The sequence below is a fragment of the Lepidochelys olivacea genome (genome assembly GCF_965140295.1).
Source record: "Lepidochelys olivacea isolate rLepOli2 genome assembly, chromosome: 1".
Taxonomy (NCBI): Eukaryota; Metazoa; Chordata; order Testudines; family Cheloniidae; genus Lepidochelys; species Lepidochelys olivacea.
In genome coordinates, this window is record NC_140411.1 from 214,123,335 (window position 1) to 214,142,689 (window position 19,355).

At 48.3% G+C, this 19,355-nt stretch overlaps 2 protein-coding genes across 2 annotated transcripts in view; one reads left to right on the forward strand and one right to left on the reverse strand.

Moving 5' to 3' along the window:
- CLCN1 (chloride voltage-gated channel 1) overlaps positions 1-8,230 on the forward strand; it is a gene marked incomplete at its 5' end in the record, with an annotated part of 53,439 nt that extends 45,209 nt beyond the window's left edge. The window contains 7 exons of the mRNA XM_084623967.1: positions 317-543; positions 943-1,048; positions 3,594-3,679; positions 5,196-5,234; positions 5,748-5,852; positions 6,992-7,078; positions 7,637-8,230. Of these exons, the coding sequence (XP_084480093.1) occupies positions 317-543; positions 943-1,048; positions 3,594-3,679; positions 5,196-5,234; positions 5,748-5,852; positions 6,992-7,078; positions 7,637-8,029 (1,043 nt within the window). The 3' untranslated portion in view covers positions 8,030-8,230. The remainder of the gene's footprint in view (positions 1-316; positions 544-942; positions 1,049-3,593; positions 3,680-5,195; positions 5,235-5,747; positions 5,853-6,991; positions 7,079-7,636) is intronic.
- The window catches only part of FAM131B (family with sequence similarity 131 member B), a 140,853-nt gene that overhangs the window by 7,763 nt on the left and 113,735 nt on the right, over positions 1-19,355 (reverse strand). The window lies entirely within an intron of this gene.

A 19,355-nucleotide genomic window follows, 5' to 3' on the forward strand; every position in this document is an offset into this window, starting at 1 on the left:
TTTGGCTGCAGGGATGGCTGTTGTATTTCAGAAGGAGGCTGATCTGATTCATTGTCAGGCAGAGATGGGGCTCAGCAGCAATTCGGACTTGTGGGAGGTCAGTTGGCTGGGGTGTCATGTCAGGGCCATCTGTTGGGTAGCAGAAGGGAGAAGGAGTCAGGAGTGTTTTGTAGAGGCCTCGAGCTGGGATGAGTATGAGGAGGACCTCTTGCCACACCATCTTTGGGATCCTCAGGGCTAATGTGGCCAGTTTGGGCAGGGAGTGCTGGCCCACACACATCCTTCGACTGGCTCCCCATGTTATCTCCTCCTGCAGAGTCCATGATCCTGCTGGGCTCAGTGGAGCGGTCAGAGCTGCAGGCTCTTCTCCAGAGGCATATTGGCCAGGAACGGCGCCTGCGCATCATCAAGGAGATGCAGCAGAAGCTGGCTGAGGCGCCCTATGACGGGCACAGCAAAGGCCAGTGGGCAGCCATGCCCAGTTGGAAACGCGAATCTTTTGCTTTTGTGGATGAGGATGAGGATGAAGAGGAGAAGGCTGAGGTAAGGAGGGGAGGAGCGAGAGACTGAGGTGGGGAGATGAGGGGGAGAGAGAGAGTGAGCCCTGGTCTACACTAGAAACATGTCTGTATAACTCCGTTGCTCAGGGGTATGGAAAATCCACACCCCGAGTGACGCAGTTATACTAACTGAACTCCCAGTGTAGACAGCACTATGTCCCTGGGAGGGATTCTCCCATTGCCAGCATAGCTACTGCTGTCAGGGAGGTGGAGAACCTACACTGAGGGGAGAGCTTCTCTCGACAGCGTAGGCAGAGTCTTAACTACATGCTACAGCAGCACTGTATGCGTACACGAGCCCTGAGAAGCAGAGAGGCACTGGGAAAGGGAGGGAAAGGAGCTATTCAGGGTGATTCTTGTTTTATTTCCTTTCCTTCTGTAGCCACCTCAGCAACCCTCTCCTGCTCCCAGTCACCCTGAGGAACCCAATGGCCCAGTGGCGCCTCATAAACCAATGCCAGAAACACTGGGGCCCCAGGAAACCCCAGGTATTGTGACCTCCAGAGTGCCCCAGCTTGCCACGTCCCAGTCAGCACTGGGAAAGCCTCACTGCCTATTGCTTGTGTGAGTGTGAGGGGCTGAGGCTAGAGCTGGCTGGAAAATTTTCACTGGAAAAACTATTTCAAAATTATTTTTTCACCAAATTGTGTCAGTTTTGACAAAATTTACTACAGAATTTTTTCTCAAAACAAAAATGTTTTTGTTTCATTTTGAAATTTTGTTTCAAATGTTATTTTTTTCATTTTTGCATTATTTTTGCTTTTCTTATAGTGTGTCCTGACATGTCCATATGAATAGTACATGTAATGCACTACTGTTATTAACATGTCATAATATAATAGTGGAGCTAGTTTATTTTTAAAAGTAGCAGCTGCTCTTAATGATTTTAACAATATTATGCACAACTACTACTGACGTCAGGAAGTAAGGTAAAAATTGCATACAGATGAAAAATAAAATAAAATTCAAAATGAAAATTTGACATTTGAAATGAAGATTCACAGTTCCAAAACAAAAATCCAAAACTTTCTGAAATGCACATTTTCCAAAATGGACATTGTATAGAAATTTGTTTCATGGGGAAAGCACACAAATTTTGAATATATTTGTTTTGTTCCAATTCAGAATGAAAACAAATTTCAAAATGTGGAAATTTCTTGCAAAATGGAAATTGTGAGGTTTGACCAGCTGTAGCTGAGACACTGTGTCTGTTTGTATGAGTGATGATGGGGAGGTGCTGGCTGCTGTGAGCTTATCTGCTCTCCGCATGTTAAGGGGATTGTGTTGAAATACTATCTGCAATGTGCCTTGTTACCATATACTATGAGCATGTGACTTCCTCTGTAGCCTTTTGTAGACTCGTGGTAATGTGGACAGATCAGGCTCACCAAGTCTGTCTCCCTCACATTGCAGGACTCATCACACCGTCTTTCTCACTAATATCTCTTCTAGCCAGCTCTAGAGAACCTGTGGTGAAGTTGCCACCACCACTTGCCCACCCGCTCCACATTGTCCTGCCTGTGAAGACTCTTGTCCTGACATCTTATCCTACATTTTCATCCTTAATAGCTTAGACTATCTCCTTAGTGCCATCTCCTGAGGCTGAATGGCCTCCCTGCCCCACATATACACACATCTTTACTTATCCAGCTCCGTCTGTGGGGTGTATGTGCAGTGACATATTGTCTTCCCCAGTTTGGAACCATATGAGCTGAGCTCTCCTGACTCTAGTCACGTCTCTCCTCTGATCCCTGAATCACATTTGTTGCTCCATGTTGTAGTTTCTCTCTGTGCCTCCTGTGCACAGAGAGAGCCTAATGGTGGCTAGCTCCTGAGGGTGAGCAAGGAAGGCAGGGCTCCTGGCTAGTGTTTGTAGCTGTCCAAAAGGGAAGAGGGGAGTTGGGACCATAGTCTCACTCTCCACCCTACCCTGGCCAGTGGAGCTGGCTGGCCAGGGAAGAGAGCACTTCCTTGCTGCACTCCATTGGGGTGTAGCATTGGGCACAATCCCCTTTCTGCAGCACCACCAATGTGGGCCAGTGCCTTTAAGGCACAATAGGGTCCCTTATATGCTCAGTGTGGTTGCAGAGCAGTATACCAGCTAATCCCCCTACTTACCAGATGGCAAAGGTTTACTTGTCTGAGGAATAGTCACCCCAAGGAAATTGGGTGGGGGGGCATTGCTTGAGCCATTTTAAACAAGGCTAGACAAAGCCCTGCAGAATAGATTGCAGGGAGCCATCCTGAGGTGGCAGGAGGAAGAGGGGATGGAGCAGATGTGCCCGAACAGGGCTTTCCCCTCCCTCATTTTTATTCCTGGGTCACCATCAGCTTAAAATCTGCGTATCAATATCAGCTCTCCTCTCTTCTTGTTCCTATCAGGATGAATAATCCATGGTCCTTTCCATTCCCAGCCTCAGGCCCATGGTGTTATCCTTGACCCCTCTCTCTCCTACACCCCTCACATCCAGACTGTTGACAAATTCAGCTGCTGCTTTGTCTATGATGGCATCTCCAGATCCCATCCTGCCCTGTCTGTCCCTGCTGCCCAAACCACATTCCTGCCTCTGCCACACCCTTTTTGCTCCCCTCTAATTTAACCAAAATGCTGCCAGACTCCTGTTCTTCACCCACCACTCTGACATCATCACCCCTCCTTTACGAGTCCTCTCAGGGTCTCCACAACCCTTTCTGTGTGAACAGCATGGCACTGGGACCTTGCACGTGGGTGACCCTCTGCTTCTGGCCCCTTCTTGAAATCATTGCTCTCTGGATAGCCACCTTCCAAGGCTCTCTCTTTGCAGAGTTAGTTCCCCTCAGTAGGTAGGGGATATTGCATGGATTAGTGTGGTTGATTCCTGCCTGTCTCAGATCTTGCCCCATCAGCAATGGAATAGTGTATTCTGACTGGCTGGACCCTTTCATACTAACACAGAATTCTCCCCAGCCTGCCTTGGGCGAGGCCTGGTGCCTTGTGTTTAGTCTCTCACTTGTCCTCGTTTTTTCTCCTCTTTGTTCATTCTCTTCCTGCAGCCAGGAGTTTCTGGAGCTTGAGGCAGCTGATCCAGCAGCTTTTGTGTCATTACAACCGGCCACCAGAGATGGAGAGTGTTGCCCAGGTTAGGGACCCAGAGAGCTCACCTGCGCAGTAATGAGGGAGGGAAGGTGAAGGAAAGAAGGCTCCCTCTGAGAGGTCTTGGTCATAGGGTGGGGGCAGTGGTGTCAGAAAGGGAGATGCATGAATGATGCTGAGTGTCATGGCGTCACTGGGCCAATGCTCTGGAACTACTCCATATGAAACCAGTCAGGACTCTGGGGTAGCATGCCTCCTCTCTCTGAGCATACTGTTGCCAGGGCAAGAAGCTTACACAGCTTCGACCTTCCTGGGTTTGACCTCGGAACATTCAGCATCCCCTTCCAAACTGTGCACTTCCCACAGCGAGTCCGCCTGGGCGGGGAAGCCAGAGGTCCTGTACTCCAACTCCGCAGTCAGCAGTGACTCTCAACCAGCATAAAACAGTATAAAACAGACTTTATTAGTCGACAGGAACACAGCGTAGAACAGAACTTGTTAGCACGGAAATCAGTGACTTTCAGCCAAGTCCATCTTGGGGGAATCCTGGGCCAGATGCCCTGGACTCCCCGCTCCAGTCCCTCCAAGCAGATCGGCCAGCTACCAGCGACCCAACCTCAAAGACCCCCATTGCGCCTCTTCCTGGTCTTTGTCTCACTTTCCAGGCAATGTGTCACCTGGTTGCATTCCCCTCCTGGGGCTCAGGTTACGAAGGGCACCGGCTACGGGCTGGCAGCTGGAGCAGCCTCACCTGCTTCTGAGGGTCTCAGTCAAAGTCCCACCACCTAGGCATTGGTGCAGCACAGAGGGAAACTGAGACACACACAGTATTCATGAAAAACAGTAAGACTCACATAGGCTCACAGATCACATAACAAGGGAAAATCCCCTCTTTGTTACACTGAGCTCCTGGTAAAGCATTAGGGATTTCCGCAGAAGAGAATGGCTATGGCATGCATGGGGAAGTGAGGATCCTGCTGGCTAGGTGCTGTCTGTGCTGCCAGTACTGAGAGAGACAAGGTGGGTGAGGTCATATCTTTTACTGGACCAACTTCTGCTGGTGGGAGGTACAAGCTTTCGAGCTATACAGAGCTCTTCACTAGCTCTGGGAAAGGAAGCAGACTGCAAACTGCAGGTACTGAGGCAGGCTTTATGATGATCTGTTCAGATCTAAAGAATGTATAGGCCAAGGGGGCTGTCCAAAAGGCATCCTAAGCAAAACCCCACACCAAACCAGAACCTGCATCAGTGTGCAGGTCAGAAGCATCCCAGTGCACAGATTCCGACCTCCATGACGGTGACATCTGGGGAAGGACGAGGGCCCCTGAGTATCTGGGGGGTGAACAGTGGGGATTAGGGGGAGCAGGAAGCGGGGGATCCTGAGTATAATGAAGACTTTCTGGGCTTAGGGATGGGGTGGGGCGACAGGAGGGTTAGTTGCCAGAGAGTGGGTGATACAGCTGAGATTAGGAATAAGGGGGTCTTGTACTCCGGGGTTCTCCTGTGGAGCTAGAGCTGCATACTCTTTCACTGACCATGGCCGTGTTTTCTGTTCTCCCCAGGAGTCTGTAGAGGTTACAGATACAATGAAGCCAGAGGAGGTAAGTCTGGATGAGGAGAGGGGGGGCGGGCTGATCTCTCCTCTCACCCTTGGAAGTTGTCTCTTTCCTGGGAGGGTCCAGTGGCCAGGATATGCTCATATGCTACAAGGAGAGGCCATCCTGAGAGAAACTATCCCCTCATCCCATGGAAATGGAGCAGCCTATCCTGGAGTGACTGAAGCAGGAAGGAGAGACAAGGAGCTCTCATCCCCTCTAAGCAGGCCTGGGGAAGCCCTCACCTTCCTGGCTATTTTTCTCACTGTGTGTCACTGTGTGTCACCCTTGCTGGGGGCATCTCAATCAATGACACCTCTAGTGGCTGCAGCACCACCAGGTTTCCAAAAGGGAGGCTCCAGCTCATGCTGGAGGGATGGGAAACCTCAGAGGAATAATATATTGGGGGCGGCAGATGGGGAGGAGCGGGAAACAGCAGCAGGAGACTGGGGAGGCTTGGAGTATGGGCTGGGAGCAGTGTTGGTCACTGTGATTGTGATCCCCTCTTCCCTGTGTCAGATAGATGCTTGGGAGCAGGACGAGCTGAATAAGGAGGTGTGCTTTGACAGCTGCCGCATAGACCCCTCCCCTTTTCAGCTAGTGGAGAGGACTTCCCTGCACAAGGTGGGTCGGACCTCCCTCCCAGCTACAGTCCATCCTTCTCCAACTTGTCTGTCTCTGTGCTAGCCCACCCCAGGGCTCATCCCCTCCCCTCTCCCCGTCTCCCTCCCCTCGCTTTGCATTTTTCTCTCTCTTGCTCTCTCTTTGTTGCCGTTGCTATCTGAGGAGCTCACTGAGCTCCCATCAGCACAGTGTCTGACTGCAGTCTCCTGGAACGTGAGCAGATTAGTTTAATAAAAGAGCTTCAGAGAACCACACTAGGATCCAGCCAGCCATTGCATTAGTGTTGGAATTCCCTCTCCCAGCCTCTGGGGGCTGTCTAGATACACATACATTAGCACTGGGATTCCCACTCTCAGGCACTGAGTGCAGAAGCAGCCACACCTTAGGTGTTTGTAAAAGCAATGATACAGTAATGATGGGTTTCATACATTAGCCGGTCCACGTGCAGCAGTGTGGGGTGGGATTCACACTCCTGGCTCCTCTCGGACCAGGGATCTCCATACCAGCACATGAATCCTGGGATTCACCCTCCCTGCCTGAGAATGCCTTTATCATTGTATTTATTAGGGGTCTATCACTGATTATAGCATTGCTGGAATCCACACTCTCAGTCCCAGAGCACAGCAGGATCTACCCCACTGTGCATTGGTCCCTGCTGGGTGGACTGGGATCTGATCCCTCGTAGCCATATGCCAGGTGTGGGGATGTGAGTTAGTGTGAGAATGTTCTGGGTGTCCCTAAAGCATCCCAAGCATGCACCAGTGTGACCTGAGGGGAGTCCTGGCTGATTAGAAGTCCCAGGAATAAAAGGAATGTTTGAGCTGTATGGGACTGCTGCTCTGGGCTAACTACTGGTATATACCAGGAGTTCCAGGTCCTCCGGAGTCCCCACTACCACCCTGCAAGTGCAATGAGACTACCCACCAAGGATTAACATTAGATTTCCCACTCCTAGGGCAGCTTCTTACCAGGGTGGTGCCAAACCCAAAGGAATTTGAGTTGGGATTCCCACTCCTAGCTTTGGAGCCCAGAGGGGATCTCAGGCCTAGGCTTAGCACCAAGACTCTCATTCCCAGCCTTTGAGGACATCAAGCCCTATGCAACTGGTAATGGAGATTCTCTTGTGTTTTCTCCCACAGACACACACCTTGTTCTCCTTGCTGGGCCTCAGCCATGCCTATGTGACCAGTAAGGGGAAGCTGAAGGGAGTGCTGGCTTTGGAAGAGGTAAATACAGTCAAGTTTTCGTGCAGACACTCCCACCTCCTGCTCAGCCTCAGACATTCTGTGTGTTATCGCAATATCCCACAGCAGGCGAGAACCAGCTTTGGGATGGAAGTTTCAGCTCTGCAGTCAGTACATTTCCTAGCATTCCAGTTTCGAGTCGTGGCAGCACACTGACTTAGCCCTTTTCCCTTCTGAGGGGAGAAATTCCGTTTCTGGATGTGAGTTTTTCAGAAGGGGCCTTAACAAACTAAGGGCCTGTCTGCTTTACATGGATATTAAAGATCCCCTACTCCTTTTTGTGAGAGACAGGCTCTTACCTGTTTGGCTCGTGCCGAATCCATTTAGCCAGTGTCCCTCCCAGAAGTGGCTACATTGAGATGGCATGGAGTTTGCCAAGTGCTGTGGGATGAAAGGCACTGTAGCAATGCAAAATCTGATCTTTCCAGGGGCTAGTCTCCTGCCCCCTTATTTTGGAGAGTAGCTGAACTGTTGTGCTGTGGTTTATCAGCTGCCCTTTAATTCCTTCTCTGTTCCTCTAACCTTCTGCCCCTCCAATAGCTCCAGAAGGCAATTGAGGGCTCCACGTGCTCTGGTGTCCGCCTCCGTCCGCCCCTCGCCAGCTTCCGTGACACCAACAGGACCTCAGTCAGCAATGACCAGAGTAGCCATGTTTCACAGGTGTGGAGCCGACAGGACAGCTGTGTGGTGCCTGTGAGAGGAGCTGCAGACTCAGGAATGGGGAGCCCACTGTCCTCCAGCTCCCCTTCCCCACAGCCTCCGCCCTTCCCTGAGGAGGGGAAGGGGCTGCGCTCTGTCTCAGCTGCTGACGCTGAGCTGGAGGAGATGGAGCTGTCTGGCCCTGCTGCTGAGAACATCTCAGACATCCTCAAGGATCTGAGCCTGCGCTCCACGGACCTGGAGGAGGAGGATGAAGAGGATGTGCCCCTATAACCGGGGGGAGGAGGGGATGTCCCACTCCACTCCCTTCAGCGAGCCAGCCCTGCTACACATGCTTCTCAGGGAGAGGCCTGGGGACTCTCTCGCCAGTGCTCCAGCATCCGCAGTAGCTTAGTTGGGGGAGGAGTCACAGGACTGCCCTTTTGTCTGCTGCCCTCACTGCCTGGAGTGTCGTACTACCTGGGACAGATGGGGGTGTGTGTGTGAGAGGGGGGAGATGGACTCCCCCAGGTGGCAAGGGGGTGGCTGGGATTAAGGCCCCTACTCTTTCTTTCCCAGCACTCATGGTAAGCATGTGGGGGAGAGGCAGCAGGAACCGTAATCAGGCATGGACACCACCTGCTGCAGGGGCAGACAGTCTGGATAGATTGTGCCACTGTGAGAGAGAGGTGGGGAGCAGATGGGGGCCACAGCCCTTCCTCTTCTCCATTCCCCAAACACCCTGCAGAACAGCATGACTTTCTCTGCTTCCCCCACCCCCCAACAGTTCCTGCAGGAACCTCCCCACAACCCAGGATTTCTGACTAGTGAAAATTCACAGGGCCAGGGGGATTGTGCAGGCAATGAGAGGGGAGAGGGCAAGACCCCTGAGCACCATCCTGTACAATCCACCTAGCCACAGCTGTATCCCCTGAGATTGTGGGTTGAGCCAGCCTGGCACCTAGAGACACCCAGCATCCCTGGGGTAATAATAGCTTTATAAACAGTGGCTCATTCATTAGCACGACACTCTTTCCTGCAGTTCCTAACGGTGGTCGCCATCTTCCCAGACACCTCACACGCACACGCTGCCCACACTTGTATCCTAGAAGCAACTTTCTATCTCAGAATCCCAGCACTCCATGCCCCTGCAGCCCCTTCAGGCCCCTCTCCCATCCTGTGCACCAAGAACATTCTTGTCCAGAAACACTGGGTCTTGTTCTGGATTCTTCCGCTGTTATTTTTCTTGGTGGGAGGAATGCTGGGGGCTTCTCCTGGGCCTGCCAGCACTGCCACAAAGAAGGAGCTTTCTTACTGCTCCCATAAGCATGGTTGGAAGGGAGGAAAGGCTGCCTGATCTGTGTCACTGTTCTTTAATATACTCAGGACTTTAAAAAAGAATTGGACGGGAGGAAAGACTCCTTGCTGTCCGGTTGGCTCGCTGAAGTCTTTAAGCAGAATGGCCAAGATTGGAGTGGGTTGGTCAGAGGTCACAAATGCATGGGCAAATGGCAGTAAGACTATATATATTTTTATCTTTCAGATATTCATGTGTTTGTTTCTGAACCACTATCAGCAATTTCTATGAAGTTATAGTCTTAAAATATAAGATCGTCCACAGAGGGGGATTGTGGGCTGGGAGCAGGCTGATGAGCCACTCCCCTGCCTTCCCCTTTGCTAACACAGGAAGGCCCCTGTCTTTAAACACTGCTCTCTCCTGCTTCTCCAGGAGTGGGTACCCTCCACACATCTCTGCCAGTACAACTCAATTGTAACTTGCAGCACCCTTTGCTATTCCAGTTCCATCTTCACCTGTGTCCGGAGGAGAGACGCTGCAGCAGCTTGGTGCATGCATGTGACACTCTGACTCTGGGAGATGAGAGACTGCCAGGCTAACTCACTATCCCTGCCAGGTTTTCTCAGTACAATGGCAAAATTCAATGCTGTAGGGTCGGCAGATTTCCCCAGCCATTGTGCAGCTTTCTACTGTCAAATTTTTATAAAAGAAACCAGGAGCAGTCCCTGGGGCTCTGCCAGACACAATCCCACTCATCAGGCTGTGAGGAGAGGAGATCCCAGGCACTTTATGGTATGTCCTGATGCCTGGCCAGGTGCACCTCCACGAGCTGGCTGCCTGGAGACTATGACAAAGCCAGAGGCAGCACGTTTCGCAGTTCCTGCCCTGTTCCGGGAGACATCTCAGAGACAACTGGGAGACATCAACTATGTTGGGTTTGCCAGGCTTATTTAAGCAGATGGTTCCCCTGCAGTGCTCCAGAGGCAGGTAAAATCCTGGGGCACCTGCCAATATACTAGTGAGAATTCTTCCTTGGCCTCAATTCTAGCAATTAGGCTTGTACATGTAAACAAAAATCCTTTCTAAAGCTGGGGGTCTCCATTGTGACCTGACCTGGCCTGTGTCCAGCTGGGGGCAGTTATATTGGGGAAGAAAGGGTTTGATTTAATTCCCTAACAATCCCAGGGTCCCTGCCCAGCTCACCCTTCCCTCTGCATTGGAATCTCTGTGTTCTATGTCTGTCCCTCCCCTTTGGGGACAGATGCTTTCTCTCATACTCTTTTTTGAGCTGGTGTTTATTTTTTCCAGTTTTACGTAGAGGCAACATAATTTTAAGACTAACACAAGTAAATAGAAGGGGGGTGGCAGCCTCATGGCAGCAGCCCAATTCACAGAGACTGCCTCTCCCCCAGGCAGCAGTGCTCAGACAGGCCCTGTTTCCTCCCTGTCCCCATGGGGGGAGAACAGAGTAGCCACCCTTTTTTTCTCTTTTTCTTAAAGTTTTAAAGCATGGGGAAGTGGGAAAGAAAGAAAACAATAAAGGCTTATCTTCTCGTAAAGTACCTGCAACTATCTGGTGTGTCATGCCCCATCAGCACTAGGGCTCTGTGAGCTGCCACCAAGCCTGAGTTCTTACCTCTCTGGGATGGCAAGGTCTGTGGCTTGGGCTGATGTTGAAGCTGGCTCTTTAAATCAAAAATCAGAGAAAGGGAGAGAGGTGTGTGCATGAGAGCAAGACAGAGACAGATACAGACAGAGAAGCGATAATTAAGTCCCAGGCAGACTGTGAAGAGCTACAAAAGGATCTCTCATTATGGGCAACAAAATGGCAGGTGAAATTCAATGTTGATAAATACTAAGTAATGCACATTGGAGAACATAATCCCAACTATACATATAAAATGAAGGGATCTAAATTACTTGTTGCCGCTCAAGAAAGAGATCGTGGAGTCATTGTGGATAGTTCTCTGAAAACATCCACTCAATGTGCAGCGGCAGTCAAAAAAGCAAACAGAATGTTGGGAATCATTAGGAAAGGGACAGATAATAGGACAGAAAATATTATATTGCCTCCATATAAATCCATAGTATGCCCACATCTTGAATGCAGATGTGCAGATGTGGTCACCCCATTTCAAAAAAGATATAGTGGAATTGGAAAAGGTTCAGAAAAGGGGTATGGAATGGCTTCTGTATGAGGAGCGATTAATAAGACTGGCACTTTTCAGCTTGGAAAAGAGATGACTAAGGGGGGGATATGACTGAGGTCTATAAAATCATGATTGGTGTGGAGAAAGTGAATAAGGAAGTGTTATTTACTCCTTGTCATAACACAAGAACTAGGGGTCACCAAATAAAATTAGTAGGCAGCAGATTTAAAACAAACAAATATTGTATTGCAAGTATTTCTTCACACAACGCAGTCAGTCTGTGGAACTCTTTGCCAGAGGATGTTGTGAAGGCCAAGACTATAACAGGGTTAAAAAAAGAAATAGATAAATGCGTAGAGGACAGATCATTAAAGTGGCTATTAGCCAGGATGGGCAGGGATGGTGTCCCTAGCCTCTATTTGCCAGAAGTTGGGAATGAGTGACAGGAAATGGATCACTTGATGATTACCTTTATCTTTTCATTCCCTCTGGGGCACCTAGCATTGGCCACTGTCAGAAGACAAAAAGAAAAGGAGGACTTGTGGCACCTTAGAGACTAACCAATTTATTAGAGCATAAGCTTTCGTGAGCTACAGCTCACTTCCTCAGGAAGTGAGCTGTAGCTCACGAAAGCTTATGCTCTAATAAATTGGTTAGTCTCTAAGGTGCCACAAGTCCTCCTTTTCTTTTTGCGAATACAGACTAACACGGCTGCTACTCTGAAACCTGTCAGAAGACAGGATACTGGGCTAGATGAACCTTTGGTCTGACCCAGTATCCATATCGTTCTTATGGTCTTAAGATGGGAACCGAGAAATACAAAGAGGGGGAATCTTGGGCTTGCACACAAAGGGCTGGGGCAGCTCAAAATATACCTCGTAAGGCCTCGTATACACTAAAGAGTTTTTGTCTGTGAGCTAGGAGTGTGAAAAACTCACGCCCTGAAATAGCTAACTGTCTAGATGGTAGTACTGCTGGAAAGGTCTGGGGGTTATATTGGATCACAAATTGAATACGAGTCAACAATGTGATGCAGTTGTGAAAATGGCTAATAGCATTCTGGGGTGTATTTACAGGAGTATTGTATGTAAGACACAAGAAGTAATTGTCATGCTCTGGTGAGGCCTCAACTGGAGTCTTGTGTCCATTTCTAGGCACCACACTTCTGAGGAAAGATTAGAAAACCTGGCCATGTCCTGTCTTAGAAAAGAAGCATGAGCAAGAATGTGCTAACTGCCTTCAAATGTGTAAAGGGCTGTTTTAAAGAGGATGGTGATCAGTTGTTCTCCATGTCCACTGAAGGTAGGCAAGTAGTAATGGGCTTAATCTGCAGCAAGGGAGATTTAAATTAGATGTTAGGATAAACTTTCTAACTATGAGGGGTAGTTTAAGATCTGGAACAGGCTTCCAAGGGAGGTTGTAGAATCCCCCACACTGGAGGTTTTAAGAATAGGCTGGACAAACACCTGTCAGGGATGGTCTAAGTATACTTGGCCCTGCCTCAGTGCAGGGGACTGGCCTAGTTGACCTACCGAGGTCCCTTACAGCCCTACATTTCTATGATAGCTATGCTACAAAAGCCCTGGTGTACATGCAGTTATATCAGCAAAAAGTGATTTTGCAGTATAGCTATATCAATACAGTAACCTATGATGCATTTGAACACCTGGAATAGACTTCCACTTCAACCGTTGGGCAAAAAAGTAGAACTGGTTGTGGATTCGTATACCCTAGGATACAGCATTGATAAGCCCATTACTGGAATACTGGCTCCAGTTCTATTATCCACTTTGAAAAGAATGTTGAAGAATTGGAAAGGACTCAGAAAAGACTTACAACAATAATTAGAGGTCTGGAAAGCCTGCCTTACAGTAAGAGCTATAAGAAGCTAACTGTTGAGTTAATCCAAGAGAAGGCTAAGAGGTGAGTTGATTGATTCACGGGGAAGAGATTTTTTGATCTTGCAGAAGGCATAACAAGATCCAGTGGTTGGAACCTGAAGCTAGACAAATTCAAGCTAGAACTAAGGCATACATTTTTAACTCTGAAGGTAACTTACCAATGGATTTGGTGAGTTTTCCATCACTTGGCGTTGTTAAATGAAGACTCGATGTCTTTCTAAAAGGTACATTCTAGCTCATCCAGAAGTTATGGGCTCGATGTAGAAACTATTGGGTGGGTTCTCTGGACTGTGTTATGCAGGAGCTCAGTCTAGATGATTATAATGGCTCCTTCTGGCCTTAAAAGTATAAGAAACCATTTCTAGGCCCTGTTGAAAAGGGGATTCATCATCTGGAAGTACTGAGGCCAGCAAATAGAACAAGGGAAGGAAGCTTGTGTCTGCTTGATCCTGGGGGCCAGTTCAGTCATTGAGCTAGTAAGATCAGACCCCAGATCTACCTCAATGTGTACCTCAGCTGATGAAGTGCCTAAAGGCCTTGTGGGAGCTGGGGAATAATCAGGTGTAGGAATCCTTTGTCCATGACTCCTCCTGCCCTTGGCCCAGAATGCCCCCAGCACTGGGCAAATCCTGCAGGGCATGTGCAGAGCTCTCATAGGGTACCTGGGTATTCCTCAAGAATTCTGAAGGCTGCTCTGCAGCCCCTTTGTGCCATGTAGCCAGCCCACAGATGCTGTAGAGCAGTGAAGGATTCCTCTGAGGGCTGGTCTCTGACTCTGCCCAGGCTTCCCGTTACACACAGTAAAGGCACCACACTCCCTTAGACCTGTTTTTTTCTGGATACCTTTCTCCATGCATAGAAGTGGTCCTGTGTGCTGTACAGGAAACCATAGATGCCAACTCCATGGGTGCTTTAGGGCTGGAGCACCCATGGGGAAAAAATGGTGGGTGCTGAACACACACCAGCAGCTAGCTCCCCCTTCCCTCCCAACGCCTCCTGCCCATCACAATCAGCTGTTCTGCAGCATGCAGAAGGCACTGGGGGGAGAGGGGGAGGGGGAGGAGCGGGGGCTGGGCAGCTTGGGGGAGGGAGCGGAATGTGGCGTGAGACAGGAAGAGGTGCGGTGAAGGTGGGGGCTTGGGGGGAGAGGTAGAGTGGGGGCAGGGCAGGAGCGGAGCAGGGGTGGGAAGAGGTGGAGCGGGAGTGGGAGCTTGGGATTAGGGTGAGGGTTAAGGTTAGGTACATGAGTTGGCACCTCTGCAGGAAGCCTCAGAGTTTGACCTGGAAACCTTTGCTCCACAACATGAATCCCAAACCTTCAGGCCAGAACCTGAATCTCCAGCTTCTACCCCATAAAACACACACAGGGAGCTTTACTTTAAAATCAGAATCTTTTCCCAAAACCTGTAAACTTCATCCCACAATTGAACTATCACCAAAGCCTTGAACTTTCTCTACAAATTCAAACCCAGGTCTATATGCCCAACCTTCATCTGCAAAACTGAATTCTTCAAAGCCAAGAAGCACTGGAGCATACAGAATTGAAAGCAGATTGTATCACTCCCTAGCACCACCTTGCCCTGCCCAACTCCCCTAGCCTTTCTATACCTCTGTGCTTTTCCGTTTCCTCACTTGAAGAATGCAATATTCCACGTGCTCGGAATGGCCTGTTGCCACTGGATGTTGCTAGCCCAGTGCTTAGCCAGGGAGCACTGCAGTAAGGGGAGGGTGAGAGAAACTGATTCTGGGTGATTTCCTGAGCCCTTTTCTCTCCAGAGAAGACAGACAACCCCACCCAGACTTCTGGCTCCTGCTGGACCTGGTGGCTCTGAGAGCTAGTGGAGTACGTGTCCTGGGAGGGGATATTGTCAGTAACAAGGCAGTGTGGAGGGAGGCACTAAGGGAGGGAGGGAGCTGAGCAGCAGTACTTGCTGCAGCTGAAAGACAGATATAGCATGTGTTCCCCACAGGCCTGCACTTCCACAATGGCTGGTATATGGGGTGGAAGGGAAGCCAGGCCTTCTCCACGTCCCCTTACTTCCCTATGTGCCCAGACACATCCCCCCGAGTTCACTCGGAGAGCACAGGCAGCAGTAGCATTTTGGCAGCCGCCTCCGGCCAAGGTGTGCTAAGGGGTAGACAATACTCCTGTGGCCTCCTTCTCCTTCCCAAACTCAACTCAGTGGATTCACACAGAGCAGCCATAACAGAACCAGTCTCCACTCCGTTCCTCAGTGTTCCCCACCTATACAATGGGGAGAATTATAATTACCAATGGTACCTTCACAGAGGCATTGTGAGGCTCAGTTCATTAATGTTAAGGCCTTAAAGTTCCTGAGCTGGAAGACGCTAAAGGAAGAACTTGGATACTACTGAGATGACTAATCTGTATAAATGCCTAGAAAGAGACAAACATGGAGAGAGAGGACATGAGAGAGCTATTACTGACTTAATTTTCCAATCAAGAACAAGTTTTAAAACAACCATAATGAAGACAGATTTTAAAATGTAAACTATTTATTTTTAAATAAATGTCTTAAAGCTGCCCAGTAATAAATGGCAAAGTCACCTGTGACTCTGAACAATGAAGGAAAATTAAAGAAAAAATCAAGGTAGAAAAAGGAAAATCACTAACATAAGGTCAGCATTTCAGCCACACAAGCTGAAGCTACAGTCTCCTCAAAGCCTAACCTTTAACCCCAAGTGCAACAGAACTGTGAGCAAAAGGCAGCACTGAGGATTTATGAAGAATAAGTTGACAACAAACTTGGCTGCCTTTTGCTCCTGAGATATACAATATAAGTGGTTACAGAGAAAGCAGGAGTTGTAACATACTTGGATGTTGGTCCAATATTTTATGAGATGTTTGTGTGTTTCACCAACCTAACCCCAGTGTAAACAATGCTATGTTGAGGGAAGGGCTTCTCCCATCAACATAGCTACCTCCTCTCGCAGAGGTGAATTAACTATGCCGATGGGAGAAGCTCTCCTGTCAGCATAGTAGCAGCTTCACTAAAGTGCTACAGCTTTATAAGTGTAGACCTGCAGCTTTATAAGTGTAGACTTGCCCTCACTCTCAGTCATAATTCAAAGTGACTGGGATATGAGAACTGCTATGTGCAGCTAAGAACTGTCTGAAGAACTGTAAAGAAATCATGCTGGCAAATGGCAAAGCTGAAGCTGGGGAGGTGTCAAGCAGGACTGTTCCACGTCCATCTTATTTAAAATCTTCATGAATAACTGGAAGAGGAAGTAAATGGCCTGGCTAATGAAATTCACAGACGATAACTTGGGAAGAGCAGTGAATACCAGACAGGACAGAGAATAAGAAAGAGACCTACAGAGAGCTGAGATTGGGACAGAAAATAACAGGATAAGAAAATAATGAGATAAGAAAATAACAAGAAAACACAGCTAACTTGTCTGGGCAAAAGAATCCAAAACATACTCAGTGGGAGGAGAACCCTAGGACAGAGAGATGCTTAAAAAGACCTTGAAAAGCTACAACATACAGCAAATTAAACATCTGTTTGTAGTGTAACAGGCAGTAAAAAGGCCCATACAGTTTTGGTATATGCAGAGGCATCACTTCAGGGGTCAGGGAAGTGATAGCCCTCTTCTGTGGCTCTGGTGCAAGCACACTTGGAGTATTTGAACTCCGAGCACCACATTTCAAGAACAACTACTGGCAAACTGGAGGCAATTCAGAGAAAAGCACCAGAAATGGTTAGAAGGCTAGGGACTCACTGACAAGGAAAGACTAGAGGTGTTAACAATGTATGTTTTGTGAAAGCAACATCTAAGGTAAAGGTGCACAATAGTATAGACATATCTGCAGGGTATTCACACCAAGGAAGAGAGAAATTATATTCGGTGGCAAAGGGGGTACAACTAGGAGTTTTGGGATGAAACTAAGGTAAAAAAACATTTAGAATGGACAGCAGCAAACTCTTGCTGACAGTGAAATGTATTAGGCCATTAGTCTTTCAAGTGTTGAAAGCTACATTGGTTGGCAGATGTAAACTAGACTGGAAAAGCTGCAAGGAGATGGCAGCAATGTTGGCGACTCCATAGGGGCATCTCCCCTCTGAGTCAACATTAAACCACTACTCCAATACACTAGTAGGGGGATCATGCAGCTAGAATTGCAGTTTTTTGGATTAGATGTACAGCCAAAGTCTGGATTATTCAAGGTCATTATAGATCTCATCCTGTTTAAACCTTCCCTGTGGTTTCATCTGGCTCTGGATTTTTCTCCATGTCCTGTCCTAACCTGCTGTCTAGCACATTGTGTACCATCTGCTAGGCTCCATCTCAAAGATGGCAGCATTTCATTAGTGATTGAATGACTCTTATATGTATAGTCTGTAACATGCTTTGAGATGAAAGACTGGAGAAATATCAGCATGAAAATGCATACCACAGCTAAATGAAAAGAGAAGGGCAGGGGAGGGCAGCAGTGTCAGGCCAGACACTGTTGAGCTCACACAATGATCTCTGTTCTGTGACACAATGGCTGCAGATGAAGTGTCATCTTTTTATTGTGGAGTGCAAAAAGCTCTCTTGCCTGCTCGGCATGAGATACTGCCCCTATACTTGTATATGTCTCCAGCATGCTCTGGCTTTACTCCTATCAATGATTTTGTGCCTCCACTCCTGCTAGGATACTGTTTCCTCAGACGCAAGTCCCTTGGATCCTCCCCGCAGAAATAAAACACTTCCACCAGACAGAATGGCAAGACCACATTCTGTTTAATAATAACTCTATAAGGACTGTACATGCCATTTTGGCCTACATCGTCTCCTTTTTCAGTGGCTGCTGCCACACATAGGTATGGACGTGTGTAGTGCCATATAGTTTCCTATGTCTGTATGTATAGTTTATATCTATATCTCTATATATATATTTTTTCTCATAAGTCACATTATCAAAACATGCAAAGAATAACCAGCGAAAAAATTTCAGGCAAAGAAGTTTTGGACTGGGAAGACCGAAGGCAAATCAGTTTTGTTTTTGTTTATTTGGGGGTGGCAGGGGTAGGAGGGTTTCAATGACAGACCCCCTTCTCTTCCTGCTCTTTCTTTCCCCATGAAGAGCCATGGCCCTCCACAAAATGCATCCTTGAGGGATAAAAAGAATCTCTATTCAGTCCCGCACAAAATCACACACAGCTGGGGAAGAGGGTCTTTACATTGCCCAGCTACAACCCCTCCTTGTCCTGTCCCCTTATGCAATAGCAGTTTCATATGTTGAGAATACAAAATCTTAAGCCCCAAACCTTTGGTTGCTTTTAAACATGCTTCAAGATTCCACTCCCCATTCTCCCACCCACCAATAGACACCCACCCATACCACCCAGAGATCACTGTACCTCCCACTCCCCAGCCCTTACCCACCCAACCCCAAAAAGAGCTTTTTAAAAAAGTCCTGCTCATTGTAAAATGATTTTTGATGCTCATTCTGTAGTTTGGAGGATCCCAGGGACCCATTGGTGACTACCCCAATCATGGAAGACACCCACAAAACCAGAGAAGATAAACAGAAATCAACAAACAAAATACACCTGCAAAGCTGTTTCTGCTTTTCACACTGCTCATCTGTGCACCACACGGGAACTGGATGGAGGTGGAGTAGATGCCTGTGCTTGCCTGGAATGGACTGGGCACAGCATCTAGGTCAAGAACCTGAATGGGATTTATGACCTCTAGAAAGGGAGCAGGGCAACAAGGGAAAATGCTTCTACTGGTTTTCTATCCCTCCTGCAAAGGGCTTTGGGGTTCAGGTGAACCTGGACTGGATGCCTGTGTTATCCTGGAATTAACTGTCAATGCATGACTTTTCTCCTGGGTGGAGAAGAACTTTGCCTGACAGGATGGACACTAGTTGTACCCTTGGGAGGAGCAGAACCAAAACTAGATTTCTGAAGACACTGAGCATTGACTCAGTGCAAGGTGGAAATGGAGGCTGAATTCCCACCCACCCAGTGATAAGATAGCAACTCTCCCTTCTTAAGAGTACCACTTAGCCTAACCAGGAGCCCTTACCATCATTCTAGAACAGGCAGGTTCCTTGTTGACTGCCCTGAGGAGCAACATTCATGACTGAACAGATAACCTGTCAGTCCCTACATTTCCAGGAGAAATCCTATTGTCTGGGTGGAAATATTGTCCAAAACCGGGGCCTGGCCTGGTTACATTGCTTCCATTCGAATCCAGATCTGTCTGTGCTGGGGAAATACAATACACAACCCCAGCTGGTCCATATTACTCTT